Raw genomic sequence first — 18282 nt, forward strand, 5'->3', positions numbered from 1 at the left:
TATCTGTGCACATAACCACTGTGTCCACAAAATGAAACCCACAACAATTTGTAAACACAAATAAGGGAAGCCTGTTATATATATATATAACTTCACATGCATAATTTTTGGTTCCCGGAATACTTGTATTCTTAAGTCTTCTCTGGTTCACTTTCTCTATTTAAATATATAATTAGTGGATACAGATTCTTTTTGTAAATCAGATAAACAACTACTGAGGATAAAAAACTGGTTCCCAAAGACAAAAGACAAGTATTGAGCAACAGTGCAAATAAAGATGTAACTTCACCAAATAGGGGTAGTGCTTTATCAAGCAAGCTCCCTCTTCCCCCCCTGCCCCCCCCCACACTTTGGAGGACTATCCTGGGAAACAGAAGATATAACTAAAGCAGGAGAACTGATGTTTATATTTTAGATGCTAAAAGAAAAGGAGTACTTGTGGCACCTTAGAGACTAACCAATTTATTTGAGCATGAGCTATCGTGAGCTACAGCTCACTTAATCGGATGCATACCGTGGAAACTGCAGCAGACTTTATATACACACAGAGATCATAAAACAATACCTCCTCCCACCCCACTGTCCTGCTGGTAATAGCTTATCTAAAGTGATCATCAAGTTGGGCCACTTCCAGCACAAATCCAGGTTTTCTCACCCTCCACCCCCCCACACACAAACTCACTCTCCTGCTGGTAATAGCCCATCCAAAGTGACAACTCTCTACACAATGTGTATGATAATCAAGGTGGGCCATTTCCTGCACAAATCCAGGTTCTCTCACCCCCTCATCCCCCTCCAAAAAACACACACACAAACTCACTATCCTGCTGGTAATAGCTCACGAAAGCTCATGCTCAAATAAATTGGTTAGTCTCTAAGGTGCCACAAGTACTCCTTTTCTTTTTGCGAAGACAGACTAACACGGCTGTTACTCTGAAACCTGTAATTTTAGATGCTGTGAATGTGGTATCTAAAAATCGTATGCTTAGAGGATTCATGAATTCACTAACGCAAAAGTAAAAGACAAACTGTACATTTATTTAAGTATGCTGGCTGGATTATTTCTGTTATGATTAAATGGACATCAAATGGAAGCACATATAGAAAGGTGACATATACATACAAACTATAAAATTAAGAAATTGTAAGCAACCTCTTGTCTTTATATTGTTGGTTAATCTAGTGAGAGACAAACCAGCACCTACAGCTTCTTAATATTTGTTTTTATTAGTTTACTAGATTAACACAATTAGCACTTCTACATCCTGAACTGAATCATGAGAAAAATGAGTCATTTTATAGTTGTTAAAGTTTGTTTTATTCCATAATTTATGGTATTTTGAAAAGCAAGAAGCTGTTCCTCCCAGAGCTGACTTTCTCCTCGAGGGGCAAGAAATCAATCAACACTTTCATTTTTTTTCCCAGCAAAAGTTATCCCCTGGGGTCTATGCAAAGACACACATTAAAAAGTCCCATGTCTTCAGCCTTCAGTGGGTCCATGAAAAAGAGTGATAAACTATTTTAATTAAGAACGATCCGTAACAGCTGAATACAACAGCTGCCTTTTGGTAAACACATCCTGACTAAAAAATAGACTATTTATCTAACAAGACATAAGCAGCAGGCAGGGCCGGCTCTAGGATTTTTGCCGCCCCAAACAAAAAAATTTTTGGCCGTCCCCACTTTTTTTTCGTGCCCCCCCCGCCCCCTTCCCAACTCCTTCCCCTCCCTGGCCCTGTCTCCTCCCCTGGGCGTGCCACATTCCCCCCCCCATTGCTTCCTGCGGCCCCCTCCCCAGCTCACCTCCGCTCCACCTGCTCCCCGAACACTACGCCGTTCCACTTCTCTCCCATTCCTCTCAGGCGAGAGAGAGGTAGCACGTTCAGGGGAGCAGGCAGAGCAGAGGTGAGCAGGGGGGGGGAGGCGGAAGCGCAGGAAGTAACGGTGGGAGGGGGTTAGAAGAACCGCTCCCCACCCCAGCTCACCTCTGCTCCACCACTGCCACCTCCCCCGAGCATGCCGCCACTCGGCTTCTCCTCCCTCCCTCCCAGGCTTGCTGCGTGCTCAGGAGAACAGGCGGAGCGGAGGCGAGCTGGCGAGGCGGGGGCACATTTCTAGGAGCGGCATGGCTGGCGCCAGAATGCTGCCCCTAGAAATGTGCCGCCCCAAGCACCTGCTTGTTTTGCTGGTGCCTAGAGCCGGCCCTGGTAGCAGGGTAATGTATTCTGCTGAAGATGAACTGTGTCATACATAAAATCTTTAATGTCACATGACCACAAAAATGCCAATATGATTTTCGATGGCAGACACAGGCGTCACAACATTGACGGCTTGTCTACACTTACAGCGCCACTGTAGTGCTTCGTGAAGATGATACCTACACTGAGGGGACAGCTTCTCCTGTCAACGTAGTAACTCCATCTCCCCGAGAGCAGTAGCTATGTCGAAAAGAGAAGCCCTCCCACCAACATAGTGCTGTTCACACCAGGGGTTAAGTCGGCATAATTACGTTGCTCAGGGAAGTGAATTTTACATACCCCTAAGTGACGTAGCTACACCAACATAAATTCCTAGTGCAGACCAAGCCCGAGTACAGTAGTAACAGTCCCTCCTTATGGCACTAATTCAGAAATGCACTTCAGCATGTGCTTCACTTTATGAACATGTGTAGTCCTGGAGCTACCTGTAGTTAAAGTGAAGCAGATGATTTAATTACGTTGCTGAATTAGGGCCTACGTGGCTATAAGATTTCGCCTAGAATAATAAAGCGTCGCAAGGTACAGATCTTGTAATGCAGCACTTCTAAACTCCTGGAGTCTACACTAGGGATGTAAATACCGTTTAAAAAGTTAACCGTTTAAACGATTAAAAAATATGTCATTTAAATGGTTAACTGTTTAAGCGGCTGGGGCCCATTTGGCCAGCGTGGCTGGGCCTGCTCCAGCCAGGGGCCAGTGCTGGAACGGCTCCGGCCAGGTGCCACTGCTCCAGCCGCGTGCCGCAGCTAGGCCCACTCCAGCCTGCATGGGGGTTAATGGTTAAGGCAGTTAACCGGTAAGACTATGTTTACCAGTTAACCAGTTAATCTTTTAGATCCTTAGTCTACACTACAAAATTAAGTCGACCTAATTTATGTTGGCATAGAGCCACTGCAGTAATTACATGGCTTGTGTGAGTCTACACTTTACTCCTTGTGTTGGCAGTGTATGTCCTCACCAGCAGCGCTTGTATCGATTGTACTGTCAGTGTGCGGCATTGTGGGACAGCTCCCGAAAGCCAGTAACAGTCAACCTAAATATCACAGTGTCTACACTGACACTGTGTCAGCCTAACTACATCAGCCTTGACTCTACACTGCTTGTGGAGGTGGAGTTATTAAGTTGGCATTACGGGGCTGTTATGTCAGCAAGAGCAAAATTTAAGTGTAGACACTTCCATAGTTAGGTCCACGTAAGCTCATTCCTATCTCTGTGATGTAGACCAGACTTGAAGCTGAAACATTATTAGACCATTGGACAAAAAAGCATTTTGATTAACTGCAGTTTGACTAGTCAACAGCTGACTATTATATATGACAGACTATTTTTTTTACTTTTAAAAGGGTGTTTACTTCCTCATTATTCCGTTAACAAAGGGCTAAATAAAATCCAAGGGATTTGTCATTTGATATTTAGCAGGAAGTCTAACTGGCTGCAAGCTTTCTTTCTCTCTTCTCCCAGCAAAGCTCCACAGGGCTGAATGTAAGCTCCAAAAGAGTGTAGCTGCAGAGGAACTCCACGCCTGCAGTTTAGGAGCTCTACAGAAGCTATACTCTGATGTAGGCCATGTCTATAGTAGCACTTATGTCAGCAAAACTTTCGTCACTCAGGGGACTGAAAAAAAAACAAACCCTGAGTCTTTTAGTCACCCTCAGCCTAAAAGATCTGCCATTTTCCTGACATTTAGCGGAAAATCTCTTTTTGTTAATTTCATCCTTTGACTTCTAATTATTCCCCCTTATAATACCATGAATTATTCTCCTCCCTCTATATTGCTGACTCATGTCCCCTCCCCTGCTAATCATCCTTGAGCCAACTTTCAGTCTTGCTTCATAAATCAACCTGTCCATCTCCTGAATGGTTTTATTTGTTCTTTTATGAGCCCCCTCCAGTTTGACCTATTTTTCTACACACAGGTGCATGTACTGCACTTGGAATATTGCAATCAAATCCACAGTAACTTTTTATTAGAGGTTTTAACAAAAGTGGAGTAGAGAAGAGATGACAGGTTGTTCCCTCCTTGCTTCATGATCCAAGGACAGTGTATACAGCCCAGTAACTGCACTAGCCTTTTTTGCTGCCATATCACATTGCAAGTTCATGTCTAATTTACTGACAACTATCACCTATGTCTCTTTCAGCATCCCTAGTGTCAAGGTGTCTCTCTCAATGACTGGGCTTTGGATTCTCTCTCTAACCATTCCCTCCCCTAAGCCTTAGGTTGCATGTTCTCCCACCCCTGAAGCTGAAGCTCCAAATTCATGGAATGTACATCAAACACTAAAGTTTCCTAATAATAAATATTACTGGCAGAACCATTTATCTATACAGCACCTGAAGTGCACTAGGAGCATCACACAACAAATAACCATTGTGCATGCCTCAAGGAGTTTACATTCCATTTTTACACAAGACTAAGGCCACGTTTACACTACAAAATTAAGTTGACCTAACTTACATCAGCATACAGCTGCCACAGTAATGATATTGTTTGTGCATGTCTACGCTTTGCTCCTTTGGCAGTGCACATCCTCACCAGGAACGCTTGTACTGATTGTACTGTCAGTGTGGAGTATTGTGGGACAGCTCCAGAAAACCAGTAACAGTCAATGTACACAACACAATGTCTACAGTGACACTACATTGACCTAAGTCCATTGACCATGACTCTATGCTGCTCATGGGGGTGGAGTTAAGTTGGCATGGCAGGGCAGTTACGTTAGCGGGAGCAAAATTTAAGTGTGAACATTTCCATAGTTAGGTTTATGTAATCTGTCTTCATTGACCTAATTCTGTAGTGTAGACCAGGCCTAAGTTTCATCGTGTACCTGTCCAGCAGGCATTAGAGGGCATGTCAAGGTTCCTCCCCCACTCTGAACTCTAGGGTACAGATGTGGGGACCTGCATGAAAAACCTCCTAAGCTTATCTTTACCAGCTTAGGTCAAAACTTCCCCAAGGTACAAAATATTACACCCGTTGTCCTTGGATTGGCCGCTACCACCACCAAACTAATACTGGTTACTGGGGAAGAGCTGTTTGGACGCGTCTTTCCCCCCAAAATACTTCCCAAAACCTTGCACCCCACTTCCTGGACAAGGTTTGGTAAAAAGCCTCACCAATTTGCCTTTGTGACTACAGACCCAGATCCTTGGATCTTAAGAACAATCAACAATCCTCCCAACACTTGCACCCCCCCTTTCCTGGGAAATGTTGGATAAAAAGCCTCACCAATTTGCATAGGTGACCACAGACCCAAACCCTTGGATCTGAGAACAATGAAAAAGCATTCAGTTTTCTTACAAGAAGACTTTTAATAAAAATAGAAGTAAATAGAAATAAAGAAATCCCCCCTGTAAAATCAGGATGGTAGATATCTTACAAATTACAGGGTAATTAGATTCAAAAACATAGAGAATCCCTCTAGGCAAAACCTTAAGTTACAAAAAAGATACACAGACAGAAATAGTTATTCTATTCAGCACAATTCTTTTCTCAGCCATTTAAAGAAATCATAATCTAACACATACCTAGCTAGATTACTTACTAAAAGTTCTAGGCCCTGGTCTACACTAGGACTTTAGGTCGAATTTAGCAGCGTTAAATCGATGTAAACCTGCACCCGTCCACACGACAAAGCCCTTTATTTCGACTTAAAGGGCTCTTAAAATCGATTTCGTTACTCCACCACTGACAAGTGGATTAGCGCTTAAATCGACGTTGCCGGCTCGAATTTGGGGTACTGTGGACACAATTCGATGGTATTGGCCTCCGGGAGCTATCCCAGAGTGCTCCATTATGACCGCTCTGGACAGCACTCTCAACTCAGATGCACTGGCCAGGTAGACAGGAAAAGAACCGCGAACTTTTGAATCTCATTTCCTGTTTGGCCAGCGTGGCAAGCTGCAGGTGACCATGCAGAGCTCATCAGCAGAGGTGACCATGATGGAGTCCCAGAATCGCAAAAGAGCTCCAGCATGGACCGAACGGGAGGTACGGGATCTGATCGCTGTTTGGGGAGAGGAATCCGTGCTATCAGAACTCCGTTCCAGTTTTCGAAATGCCAAAACCTTTGTCAAAATCTCCCAGGGCATGAAGGACAGAGGCCATAACAGGGACCCGAAGCAGTGCCGCGTGAAACTGAAGGAGCTGAGGCAAGCCTACCAGAAAACCAGAGAGGCGAACAGCTGCTCTGGGTCAGAGCCCCAAACATGCCGCTTCTATGATGAGCTGCATGCCATTTTAGGGGGTTCAGCCACCACTACCCCAGCCGTGTTGTTTGACTCCTTCAATGGAGATGGAGGCAATACAGAAGCAGGTTTTGGGGACGAAGAAGATGATGATGAGGAGGAGGTTGTAGATAGCTCACAGCAAGCAAGCGGAGAAACCAGTTTTCCCGACAGCCAGGAACTGTTTCTCACCCTAGACCTGGAGCCAGTACCCCCCGAACCCACCCAAGGCTGCCTCCTGGACCCAGCAGGCGGAGAAGGGACCTCTGGTGAATGTACCTTTTAAAATACTATACATGGTTTAAAAGCAAGCATGTGAAAGGATTACTTTGCCCTGGCATTTGCGGTTCTCCAAGATGTAGTCCTAAAGCCTTTGCAAAAGGTTTCTGGGGAGGGCAGCCTTATTGCGTCCTTCATGGTAGGACACTTTACCACTCCAGGCCAGTAACACGTACTCGGGAAACATTGCAGAACACAGCATTGCAGTGTATGTTTGCTGGCATTCAAACAACATCCGTTCTTTATCTCTCTGTGTTATCCTCAGGAGAGTGAGATATAATTCATGGTCACCTGGTTGAAATAGAGTGCTTTTCTTCAGGGGACACTCAGAGGAGCCCATTCCTGCTGGGCTGTTTGCCTGTGGCTAAACAGAAATGTTCCCCGCTGTTAGCCACAGGGAGGGGGGAAGGTTGAGGGGGTAGTCACGCGGTGGGAGGAGGCAAAATGCGACCTTGGAACGAAAGCACATGTGCTATGTATGTAATGTTAACAGCAAGGTTTACCCTGAAAGAGTGTAGCCGCTGTTTTATAAAATGTGTCTTTTTAAATACCGCTGTCCCTTTTTTTTTCTCCACCAGCTGCATGTGTTTCAATGATCACAGGATCTTCTCCTTCCCAGAGGCTAGTGAAGCTTAGAAAGAAAAAAAAACGCACTCGCGATGAAATGTTCTCCGAGCTCATGCTGTCCTCCCACACTGACAGAGCACAGACGAATGCGTGGAGGCAAATAATGTCAGAGTGCAGGAAAGCACAAAATGACCGGGAGGAGAGGTGGCGGGCTGAAGAGAGTAAGTGGCGGGCTGAAGACAGGGCTGAAGCTCAAATGTGGCGGCAGCGTGATGAGAGGAGGCAGGATTCAATGCTGAGGCTGCTGCAGGACCAAACCAGTATGCTCCAGTGTATGGTTGAGCTGCAGCAAAGGCAGCTGGAGCACAGACTGCCACTGCTGCCCCTCTGTAACCAACCGCCCTCGTCCCCAAGTTCCATAGCCTCCACACCCAGACGCCCAAGAACGCGGTGGGGGGGCCTCCGGCCAACCAGCCACTCCACCACAGAGGATTGCCCCAAAAAAAGAAGGCTGTCATTCAATAAATTTTAAAGTTGTAAACTTTTAAAGTGCTGTGCTTAAAGTGCTGTGTGGCATTTTCCTTCCCTCCTCCACCACCCCTCCTGGGCTACCTTGGTAGTCATCCCCCTATTTGTGTGATGAATGAATAAAGAATGCATGAATGTGAAGCAACAATGACTTTATTGCCTCTGCAAGCGGTGATTGAAGGGAGGAGGGGCGGGTGGTTAGCTTACAGGGAAGTAGAGTGAACCAAGGGGCGGGGGGGTTCATCAAGGAGAAACAAACAGAACTTTCACACCGTAGCCTGGCCAGTCATGAAACTGGTTTTCAAAGCTTCTCTGATGCGTACCGCGCCCTCCTGTGCTCTTCTAACCGCCCTAGGCGATTTGCCTCAACCTCCCACCCCGCCATAAACGTCTCCCCCTTACTCTCACAGATATTGTGGAGCACACAGCAAGCAGTAATAACAGTGGGAATATTGGTTTCGCTGAGGTCTAAGCGAGTCAGTAAACTGCGCCAGCGCGCCTTTAAACGTCCAAATGCACATTCTACCACCATTCTGCACTTGCTCAGCCTGTAGTTGAACAGCTCCTGACTACTGTCCAGGCTGCCTGTGTACGGCTTCATGAGACAGGGCATTAAGGGGTAGGCTGGGTCCCCAAGGATAGCTGTAGGCATTTCAACATCCCCAACAGTTATTTTCTGGTCTGGGAATAAAGTCCCTTCCTGCAGCTTTTGAAACAGATCAGAGTTCCTGAAGATGCGAGCATCATGCACCTTTCCCGGCCATCCCACGTTGATGTTGGTGAAACGTCCCTTGTGATCCACCAGAGCTTGCAGCACTATCGAAAAGTACCCCTTGCGGTTTATGTACTCGGCGGCTTGGTGCTCCGGTGCCAAGATAGGGATATGGGTTCCGTCTATAGCCCCACCACAGTTAGGGAATCCCATTGCAGCAAAGCCATCCACTATGACCTGCACATTTCCCAGGGTCACTACCCTTGATATCAACAGATCTTTGATTGCGTGGGCTACTTACATCACAGCAGCCCCCACAGTAGATTTGCCCACTCCAAATTGATTCCCAACTGACCGGTAGCTGTCTGGCGTTGCAAGCTTCCACAGGGCTATCGCCACTCGCTTCTCAACTGTGAGGGCTGCTCTCATCTTGGTATTCATGCACCTCAGGGCAGGGGAAAGCAAGTCACAAAGTTCCATGAAAGTGCCCTTACGCATGTGAAAGTTTCGCAGCCACTGGGAATCGTCCCAGACCTGCAACACTATGCGGTCCCACCAGTCTGTGCTTGTTTCCCGAGCCCAGAATCGGCGTTCCACAGCATGAACCTGCCCCATTAGCACCATGATGCATGCATTGGCAGGGCCCATGCTTTCAGAGAAATCTGTGTCCATGTCCTGATCACTCACGTGACCGCGCTGACGTCGCCTCCTCGCCCGGTATCGCTTTGCCAGGTTCTGGTGCTGCATATACTGCTGGATAATGCGTGTGGTGTTTAATGTGCTCCTAATTGCCAAAGTGAGCTGAGCGGCCTCCATGCTTGCCTTGGTATGGCGTCCGCACAGAAAAAAGGCGCGGAACGATTGTCTGCCGTTGCTCTGATGGAGGGAGGGGCGACTGACGACACGGCTTACAGGGTTGGCTTCAGGGAGCTAAAATCAACAAAGGGGGTGCCTGTACATCAAGGAGTATTTCAGGCAGGACTGCACGGAGGGTTCCAATAAGAAATGGTGCACCTAAGTTATCGTTCTTATTGGAACAAGGAGGTTAGCCTGGCCTCTGATTGATACATGGCTAGATTTACCTTGCTGCACCTTCTCTGTGAGTGACTGCAGTGTGATCTAGAGGAATGAGTCCCCTAGACAGGGGAGGAGGCAAATGAGTACAAAACAAATCTGGTCTATTTCTTGTTTTGAGCCACTCCATCTATCTTTTACATCTTTGGCTGGCAGCAGACGGTGCAGAAGGACTGCATGCCATCCACATCTCATGGCTGCTCGGCAGAAGATGGTACAGTACGACTGCTAGCCATCTTCATCTCTTGCCTGCCTGGCAGAAGATGGTACAATACGACTGCTAGCAATCCTCATCTCTTGCCTGCCTGGCAGAAGATGGTACAGTACGACTGCTAGCAGTCCGTATCGCCTGCCCGCTCACCATAAGACGGTTCAATAGGACTGACTGCAGGACTAAAGAGAATGACCTGGTCAAGTCACTCCAAATTTAGTCCCTGCGTCCATGTCTGCCCAGGCGCTCCCAGCCGATGTGGCCAGGAGCACCTCGGACACGACGAGGACGACTACCAGTCGTATTGCACCGTCTGCTGCCAGAAGGCAATGGGTTGCTGCTACTGTGCAGCAAAGCCGTACCACGTCTGCCAGCACCCAGGAGACATAGGGTGACGGTTACCTGAGCGGGCTCCATGCTTGCCGTGGTATGGCGTCTGCACAGGTAACTCAGGAAAAAAGGCACGAAATGATTGTCTGCCCTTGCTTTCACGGAGGGAGGGAGGGAACGGGGGTCTGACGATATGTACCCAGAACCACCCGCGACAATGTTTTAGCCCCATCAGGCATTGGGATCTCAACCCAGAATTCCAATGGGCAGCGGAGACTGCGGGAACTGTGGGATAGCTACCCACAGTGCAACGCTCCAGAAGTCGACTCTAGCCTCGGTACTGTGGAAGCGCTCCGCCGAGTTAATGCACTTAATGCACTTAGAGCATTTTCTGTGGGGACACACACACTCGAATATATAAAACCGATTTCTAAAAAACCGACTTCTATAAATTCGACCTTATTCCGTAGTGTAGACATACCCTAAGACTCCATTCCTGGTCTATCCCCGGCAGAAACCAGCATATAGACAGACCCACAGACCCTTTGTTTCTCTCCCTCCTCCCAGCTTTTGAAAGTATCTTGTCTCTTCATTGGTCATTTTGGTCAGGTACCAGCGAGGTTACCTTTAGCTTCTTAAACCTTTACAGGTGAGGGGAGCTTTCCCCTGGCCAGGAGGGATTTCAAAGGGGTTTACCCTTCCCTTTATATTTATGACAGGGCAAAGGAAGGATGGCAGGGGTATGGGAAAAACAAAGACAATGGGAATAAGCTAATGTAAACTGAATTTCCATCAGTGACCAATAAATAGGGGCTTTTACCACTGGGCTCTGCTGTTGCAGAAATCCTTTGTTTTCCAGGGATGGTGGTTGTCATGAGTCCTCAGGAAACTACCCACACAATTTGATCTTCCCTCCAAGATTCTGACTTGGCCTCAGATCCAACATATAGATCCGTAATACTGTCTTTACAAGATGGAAAGAGAGAAGTGGAGTGGGTGGCCAGAACTTTTCAAAGCTGGGAAGTTTATGATTAACTAATTACACTGGTATATGTGATTAAGATGCCAGCAACTGCTGATGCATTGCCTACATTAGAGTTCCCATGGTAAAGAGAGTGCTCTGTATCTGTATCTATCTAAATACTATTTTAGAAAAATAAGCTTTCTGTGGACAAGGCCAAAGACAGTACATCACCACAGATCAAGGAATACTTTAGCCTGTCATAGCACAAATAGCAATATAAATAGCTCTAAGACAGCAATAGCATAAACTCCACTATTCAATAAGTACCGTGTACCCAACAAATACTCCTGTTTTATTTGGTTACCATATAAAGTCATAATGGGAACTGTACATTTTCAGCCTGTTATAAATGACGGCTTAATAAAATTGCTAAATAAACCAGACCAATATAGTACATGCTTTCTCAGATCACAATCCTTTTAATGCTACTGGTGACTTGAGCTTGAGAATTTTCCATGTAACTGATGAGAACTACATTCCAGACTACCCTTTTTACATGGTCATATGAGCAGAGAGTACTCCATGAAACTTAAACTGATTCAAAAGGTTTCCTTTCCCTTCTAAAAAACATCTTAAGTAAGTGTTTACTGGTCATTATAAACAAGACCAGAAATAGAACAAAACTGTACTCTGGGTTATACTAAAATAGGAAAGACTGGTGGGGTTTTTGTTGGTTTTGATTGATAGATAACATTACTGATGTGATCCAACTTTCACCTTCGTCCTTGTAGGTTCCCCTCAAAATACACTTTTTCCATGAAGCCTGAAGAACCAGACCCACCACTCTACTAAACATTTTAAATATAAATTCAATGCATGCCCAAAATTGCTGCACACTTCCAGCCATCTCCTAGTCACATAGAGCCTGATCCAAAACCTATAGACGTCAATGGAAAGATTCCCTTTGACTTCAGTGAGTTTTGGATCAGGTCCAAAGTGCTTTGGGCATCCGATCTGCTTTTCTGGGGGACCATCCTGCAAACTCTTCTCTTATGAAACATCCCAATAGACCACATATAGAGAGCTTACATGATCACATACTTGGATACTATGCATTCCTTGGATCAGGGACCATGCCTTATTTGGTCCTCTATATCCCTGAGCACATTTGCAGGAGCTAAACAAGGTGTTAATTGCTCAACTATTTTTATCTCTCCAGACGATGTTTCTGTAACACTTGTTACAGAAACCTGTTTCTTAAAAGCTAGAATTGTATTCCTCCTTTTTACCCCACCACGGGCTTGTCTCCGTGATCATTCAGTTTATGGCAAGCTTGGGTGTGAATTGACCCCGCACTAGCCTGTCACACAGTAACTCTCTGTGGGCCTGATGATGCGCACTAACAGTTTGTTAGTGTTTATTCTGGATGAGGACAGAAACAAATCAGAGTCTCATATACAGTAGTAGCAAAAAGTGAAATTTGAATGCTCATGAAAGCTTATGCTCAAATAAATTTGTTAGTCTCTAAGGTGCCACAAGTACTCCTTTTCTTTTTGCGGATACAGACTAACATGGCTGCTACTCTGAAACCTGTCTTTATGCAAGGCACTCAATTTAACCGTATGGAGTGGAAATCTATCAAAAGAAGTGAGTTATACCAATGTAATTCTGTAGTATAAGCCCAGACCTAACTAGTAATTCAAGCGAACCGTTGCAGTGAAGACATACCCTAAGTCACATCACTTCCCTAAAAATCATAAACAAATATTATAGAATTAAGGCCCCAAGTACACAAACTGACTTTAAAAAGTAAAATATATAAATGGGTTTGTAGGAGTAGGGAAGCCTACTTTTCAAGATGGTTTAGCCCTTATGAAATAATCTGTTCCTCAGTCATTGCCTGATTAACCAGTCCTTTTGGGACTCTTATGCTTCTCTGCATAGACCTGAGGAAGTTCAAATGTGCCACATAAGTGACCAAGCAGTAAACACTTCCTCACCCGGAGGGGAATTTAAATATTGATAGACAGATAAGATTTGTCTCCTTCTTCTTAAAACTATCTAGCTGTTAGTTTTATTCTTCACTGTGTGGGGAAACTTCCTGTAATTATGTCACCTGTACTTAAAAACTGCATATCCCATGGAATTCAAACGCAGTTTTGAATGCTTAGTGTCTTCAAAAATCAGGTTCCAAGTGCCTCAATTCGAGCACTCAGAAAAGAAAGGTTTCAGAGTAGCAGCTGTGTGAGTCTGTATTCGCAAAAAGAAAAGGAGGACTTGTGGCACCTTAGAGACTAACAAATTTATTTGAGCATAAGCTTTCGTGAGCTACAGCTCACTTCATCGGATGCAAGAAAAGAAAGGTATCCAAAAATCACTTTTGAAAGTGATGACCTGGCTATTAAAGCTCCCATTTGGCAGAGATAAAGTGGTATAGGACATTTGATGCTGAAGTAGAATCCCCCAAAAATGCACCAATGGACTGATCCAATGCCCATACAAGCCAGTGGAAAGACTCCCTGAATGTCTACAGTCAGCCAGAGTGATCAGAAGGAGAGGACATGTCTCCCACCCCAAAGAATGATGTCATAATGATAAGCAGTGTCAAGTTTTGAAGCCACAACTATCAAGCCAATGGATGTGAATTTTTTTTAAATTGCACGTGGGAGATAGTAACTCCACTATTAAAATACCAAACTTGTGACAGATAATCCTATTGCCATCTTTAAACAGAGTCTTAGATTGTAAACTATTTGGGGAAAAGACTGCTTTTTTGTTCTGTCTTTGTATAGCCCCTAGCACAATAGGGTTCTAGGTACTATAAGAATACAAATAAAAACACAATACATACCTTCACATACTACACTATACTCCATGAACAAAAGACAGCAATAGCTCTTTAAAAATAGGTTCGCTCATAAAAAAATGCACTTCTGAATTCTGTTACAGCGCGTCCTACCACCTCTGTTTTACGAATACATACCCAATGAAAAAGCCAGGCACTTCCCCATCTAGCTGTACCCTATAGCAAGGGTTCTCACAACAATTATTTGGTGGCCTCAGAGTGTGGTCACCAACTCTTGCTAGTGGCCACACTGACACCTTTTCCTAAAATACTTTCTTAACTTTAGGAAAAATAAATAAATATGCACATAGAGAATTTGAAATCATTGCAATGTACTTATGTAGGGTTTTTTTGTTTTTTGTTTTTTGCAGACTCAATAATAAAAATAATGCTGTGAAAAGTGATATTTGCATGTTTCTTAATATCACTTTTCACAGCAAGCCTCAAGACAAATTAAGCCCTGGATGGATAGGTTGTAGGGAGAATCAGCAGGGGCCAGGGGCGATGGATGCAGGGCCAGGAAGGCAGCAGGAACCAAGGGCAATGGGGGTGGGTGGTGAGCCCTGTGACCAGAGCCGGAGGTTGACGGCCATGCAACTGGAGGTCAGTGCCTGCAGCCAGAGCCCGGGGACAGGAGCCTCACAGCTGGTACTGAGATCAGAGCCTGCTGCCGTGTGCCTGGAGCTGAGGCTCAGCGCCCAGGGCCAGCATGTGCCAGAGCCCGGGTCGGCACCTGCTGCTGTGTGGTCAGGGCTGGGGATTGGCGCCTGAGGCGGGCACCTGCCAGAGCATGGGTAGACACTCACAGTGGCAGCTGGGGGGCTGGCACCTGGGACCAGTGGCCGCTGCCACAAGGCCAGAACCAAGGGTCAGCAGCCAGGGCTGGGGATCTGTGGCTGGTGCTGGCGTTGGGGGTTGGCGACCGCTGCCGGGGATTGACACCCAGGACCAGCACCCACCAGAGCCCAGGGTCGGTGCCCGCTGCCGCACAGCCAGGGCTAGAGGTTGGCATCCAGGGCTGGAGCTAGGGGTTGGCATACAGGGCTAGCACCTGGGGTCAGTGGCCAGGACTCGGGGTCAGAACATGCAGCCTGTGGTTGGCGCCATTCAGCCAGAGCCAGGGATCAGAGCCTGCCGCTGTGCGCCCGGGGTTGGAGCCTGAAGCCCCGTGGGCCTGGCTGCAGGCTAGAGCTACATGGCCAGAGCTAGGGGTCAGTGCCAAAAACATCGTGGCTGGTGCTGGATGTTGGCACCCGAAGCCCTATAGCTGGTGACCTGGTCCGCACAGCCAGGCTCCCTAAGTCCTGCCACCTGAGCCTGCCGCCCAACCACCCCAGGACTAAAGCCTGACCCCCCACTAAGCTCCCCCCATAGGTTGAGAACTCACCTTGCTCCTTCAGTGTTGTGCCCCACCTGTCTCCACAGGCAGTGCAGGGTGGTGCATCTAGGAGCAACACAAAGGGAGGGGGAGAGGATGATGCTTTGCCCCCCTCTCCCAATCACCACCCAGGCAGGCTGTGGCTGCACAATGCAGCCATGGTGGCCGCAATTGAGAAACGCTACTAGGATACATTCCCACTGAGATGTTAATTGAAATGTGCAATTCCTGTCTTTTTTTCAAGTCAAAACTCTGGGTAACTACCAATATGTCTCCAAAAATAGAGCTTGTACACACAGTACTTTTAAAAATGCAGGATATTTTTTCTTCTATGTATCTCTGGTTGCATTTTAGGAGGTTTGGGCTTTACAAAGGCCCAAAGAAACAAAAAGAGAAAAGTTTGCAACATTTAAAGAGAAGTTGGAACTATCCACATTGCCATGACAACAGCTTCAGTGAGCTTACCTGATTGGTGCTATAACAGCAAACCAATGATCCAACAAACATGCAGAGGCAGCTCCTAAAATCTAACAAAATGTAACACTTCTCAGTGCCAAAGCTCCTTGAAGTCAAAATCAATTTGATAGAAACGGGTAGTTCCCTTAGCTCAGTGTTGCCTATTCTGTGGTATATTTACTGAATGTGTGTTTGCACTTTCTTTACCTACCCCCTGGAATTTTGGGGAGCATCTGCAGTCTAGAATCCTGTTTGGTTGAAACCTGCCAAATCTGGCATTCCTTGGGACCTGGCAGTGGGACCAGGGAAGTGAGAAAGACCTTGTCTTCATCAGGAAAAAGGTATCTTCTTAACTCAAGTTAACTATAACAAGGTAAAATCCCAGTGAAGACAGGACAGTTTGTTGTTTTTACATGAGTTAGCACATCAAATTAAAGGCTATAGGGGAGCGTAGAGTATACCTAGACTTACCCTGGTTTTCCAGTCACCATAGACTCTGGGTAAAGAATTTTTATTCAGACTGGTTTGGTTTTGGTATAATTTATTTAGCTGTAATACCTAACATACACTTGGAGGATGTCTCTATTACAGATTCAAAATCTCTATCCCTTCTATTCTGGTCACAGTTTACAACATCCCCAAGATTTCCTCCGCAAGACCAGACTTCACATTCCCAATAGTTATAAAATAAATAATGTCTACCACCCCCCACCCCAAATTTAAAAATATTTAAAAAATTAAATTTAAAATTAAAATTTAAAAAACCTTCAAACCAACAACAGAGAGGGCAGAAACCCAATTTAAACAAACTCCTTTGCAAGTCTCCCTTGAAGGAACTCCATTTATTCTAATCAATGCTTACTAGGTATGTGTATGATCTTGTTCTAACTCCATTGACTTCAACAAGGCCAGGATTTCAACCTGGGTCCTATGTTTTTCTTCATCTGACCAGTCCATTGTTATTTTGCTCTATCACATACTATTGCCATTTTGTTTTGAAGAGCAATAGGTGCCCAATCCTTCAACTCTTACACAAGTAGTCCCACGGCCTTCAACAAGCCCAAGCACATGAGCAGGGTTGGAGAATTGGAGTATTTTCTCCCCTAACTACCCACTATCCTTCACTAAATCCCGCTCTTACAAACACTTATCCAGAATATCATAGTTACCGTTCTTTTCACATTACTCTGCACCCACTTTAAACATTGTTCAGATTTAGTGAAAGTTATATTGGAATTAATACAGCAGCCAGAGCATGCATTGTACTTTACAGACAAACAACATGATGCCTGCCCCACACAGTTCATAATCTAAAAGGATGATCCTGAATGGAGCCTTCTTAACAAAGGCCAAATCCCTCATCCATATGGGTAAAAATGAGGGCTGTCAAATGATTAAAAAATGAATCACAATTAATTGCACTGTTAATAATAGAATACCATTTATTTAAATATTTTTGATGTTTTCTACATTTTCAAATATATTGATTTCAATTACAACACAGAACACAAAGTGTACAGTGCTCAATTTACATATATTTTATAAGAAATATTTGCACTGTAAAAAACAAAAGAAATAGTATTTTTGAATTCACCTAATACAAGTACTGTAGTGCAATCTCTTTAACATGTAAGTGCAACTAACAAATGTAGAATTATGTACAAAAAAAAAGCCTGCATTCAAAAATAAAACCATGTAAAACTTTAGAGCCTACAAGACCAATCAATCCTACCTCTTGTTCAGCCAATCGCTCAGACAAACAAGTTTGTTTACATTTGCAGAAGATAATGCTGCCTGCTTCTTGTTTACAATGTCACCAAAACTGAGAACAGGAATTTGCATGGCACTTTTGTAGTCAGCGTCACAAGATATTTACATGCTAGATGTACTAAAGATTCATATGTCCCTTCATGCTTCAACCACCATTCCATGCTGATGACATGTTCTGCTCGATAACTATCCAAAGCAGTGCAGACCAACGCATGTTCATTTTCATCATCTGAGTCAGATGCCACCAACAGAAGGTTGATTTTCTTTTTTGGTGGTTTGGGTTCTGTAGTTTCTGCATTGGAGTGTTGCTCTTCTAAGACTTCTGAGAGCAGGCGCCACACCTCATCCCTCTGAGATTTTGAAAGGCACTTCAGATTCTAAAGATAGCTATCTTTAGAAATTTCACATTGGTATCTCCTCAAATTTGCAGTGAAAGTGTTCTTAAAATGAACAACATGTGCTGGGTCAACATCCGAGACTGCTATAACATGAAATATATGGCAGCATGTGGGTAAAACAGAACAGGAGACATACAATTCTCCCACAAGGAGTTCAGTCACAAATTTAATTAACACATTATTTTTTTAACGAGCATCATCAGCATGGAAGCATCTGGAATGATGGCCGAAGCATGAAGAGGCATATGAATCTTTAGCACATCTGGCACGTAAATATCTTGCAAT

The 18282-nt window shown here is 45.0% G+C and overlaps 2 protein-coding genes across 8 annotated transcripts in view; one reads left to right on the top strand and one right to left on the bottom strand.

The window, feature by feature from the left end:
- TBC1D1 (TBC1 domain family member 1) overlaps positions 1 to 18282 on the bottom strand; it is a 213165-nt gene that overhangs the window by 128075 nt on the left and 66808 nt on the right. The gene's annotated exons all lie outside the window — the stretch shown is intronic.
- Positions 6022 to 7894, top strand: LOC142071933 (uncharacterized). Its single transcript, XM_075127976.1, has 2 exons — positions 6022 to 6754; positions 7343 to 7894. Exons 1-2 carry the CDS (start codon positions 6172 to 6174, stop codon positions 7861 to 7863), a joined length of 1104 nt encoding a protein of 367 aa, XP_074984077.1. The 5' UTR covers positions 6022 to 6171; the 3' UTR covers positions 7864 to 7894.

Source organism: Caretta caretta, chromosome 4, assembly GCF_965140235.1.
Source record: "Caretta caretta isolate rCarCar2 chromosome 4, rCarCar1.hap1, whole genome shotgun sequence".
In the NCBI taxonomy this organism is placed as follows: Eukaryota; Metazoa; Chordata; order Testudines; family Cheloniidae; genus Caretta; species Caretta caretta.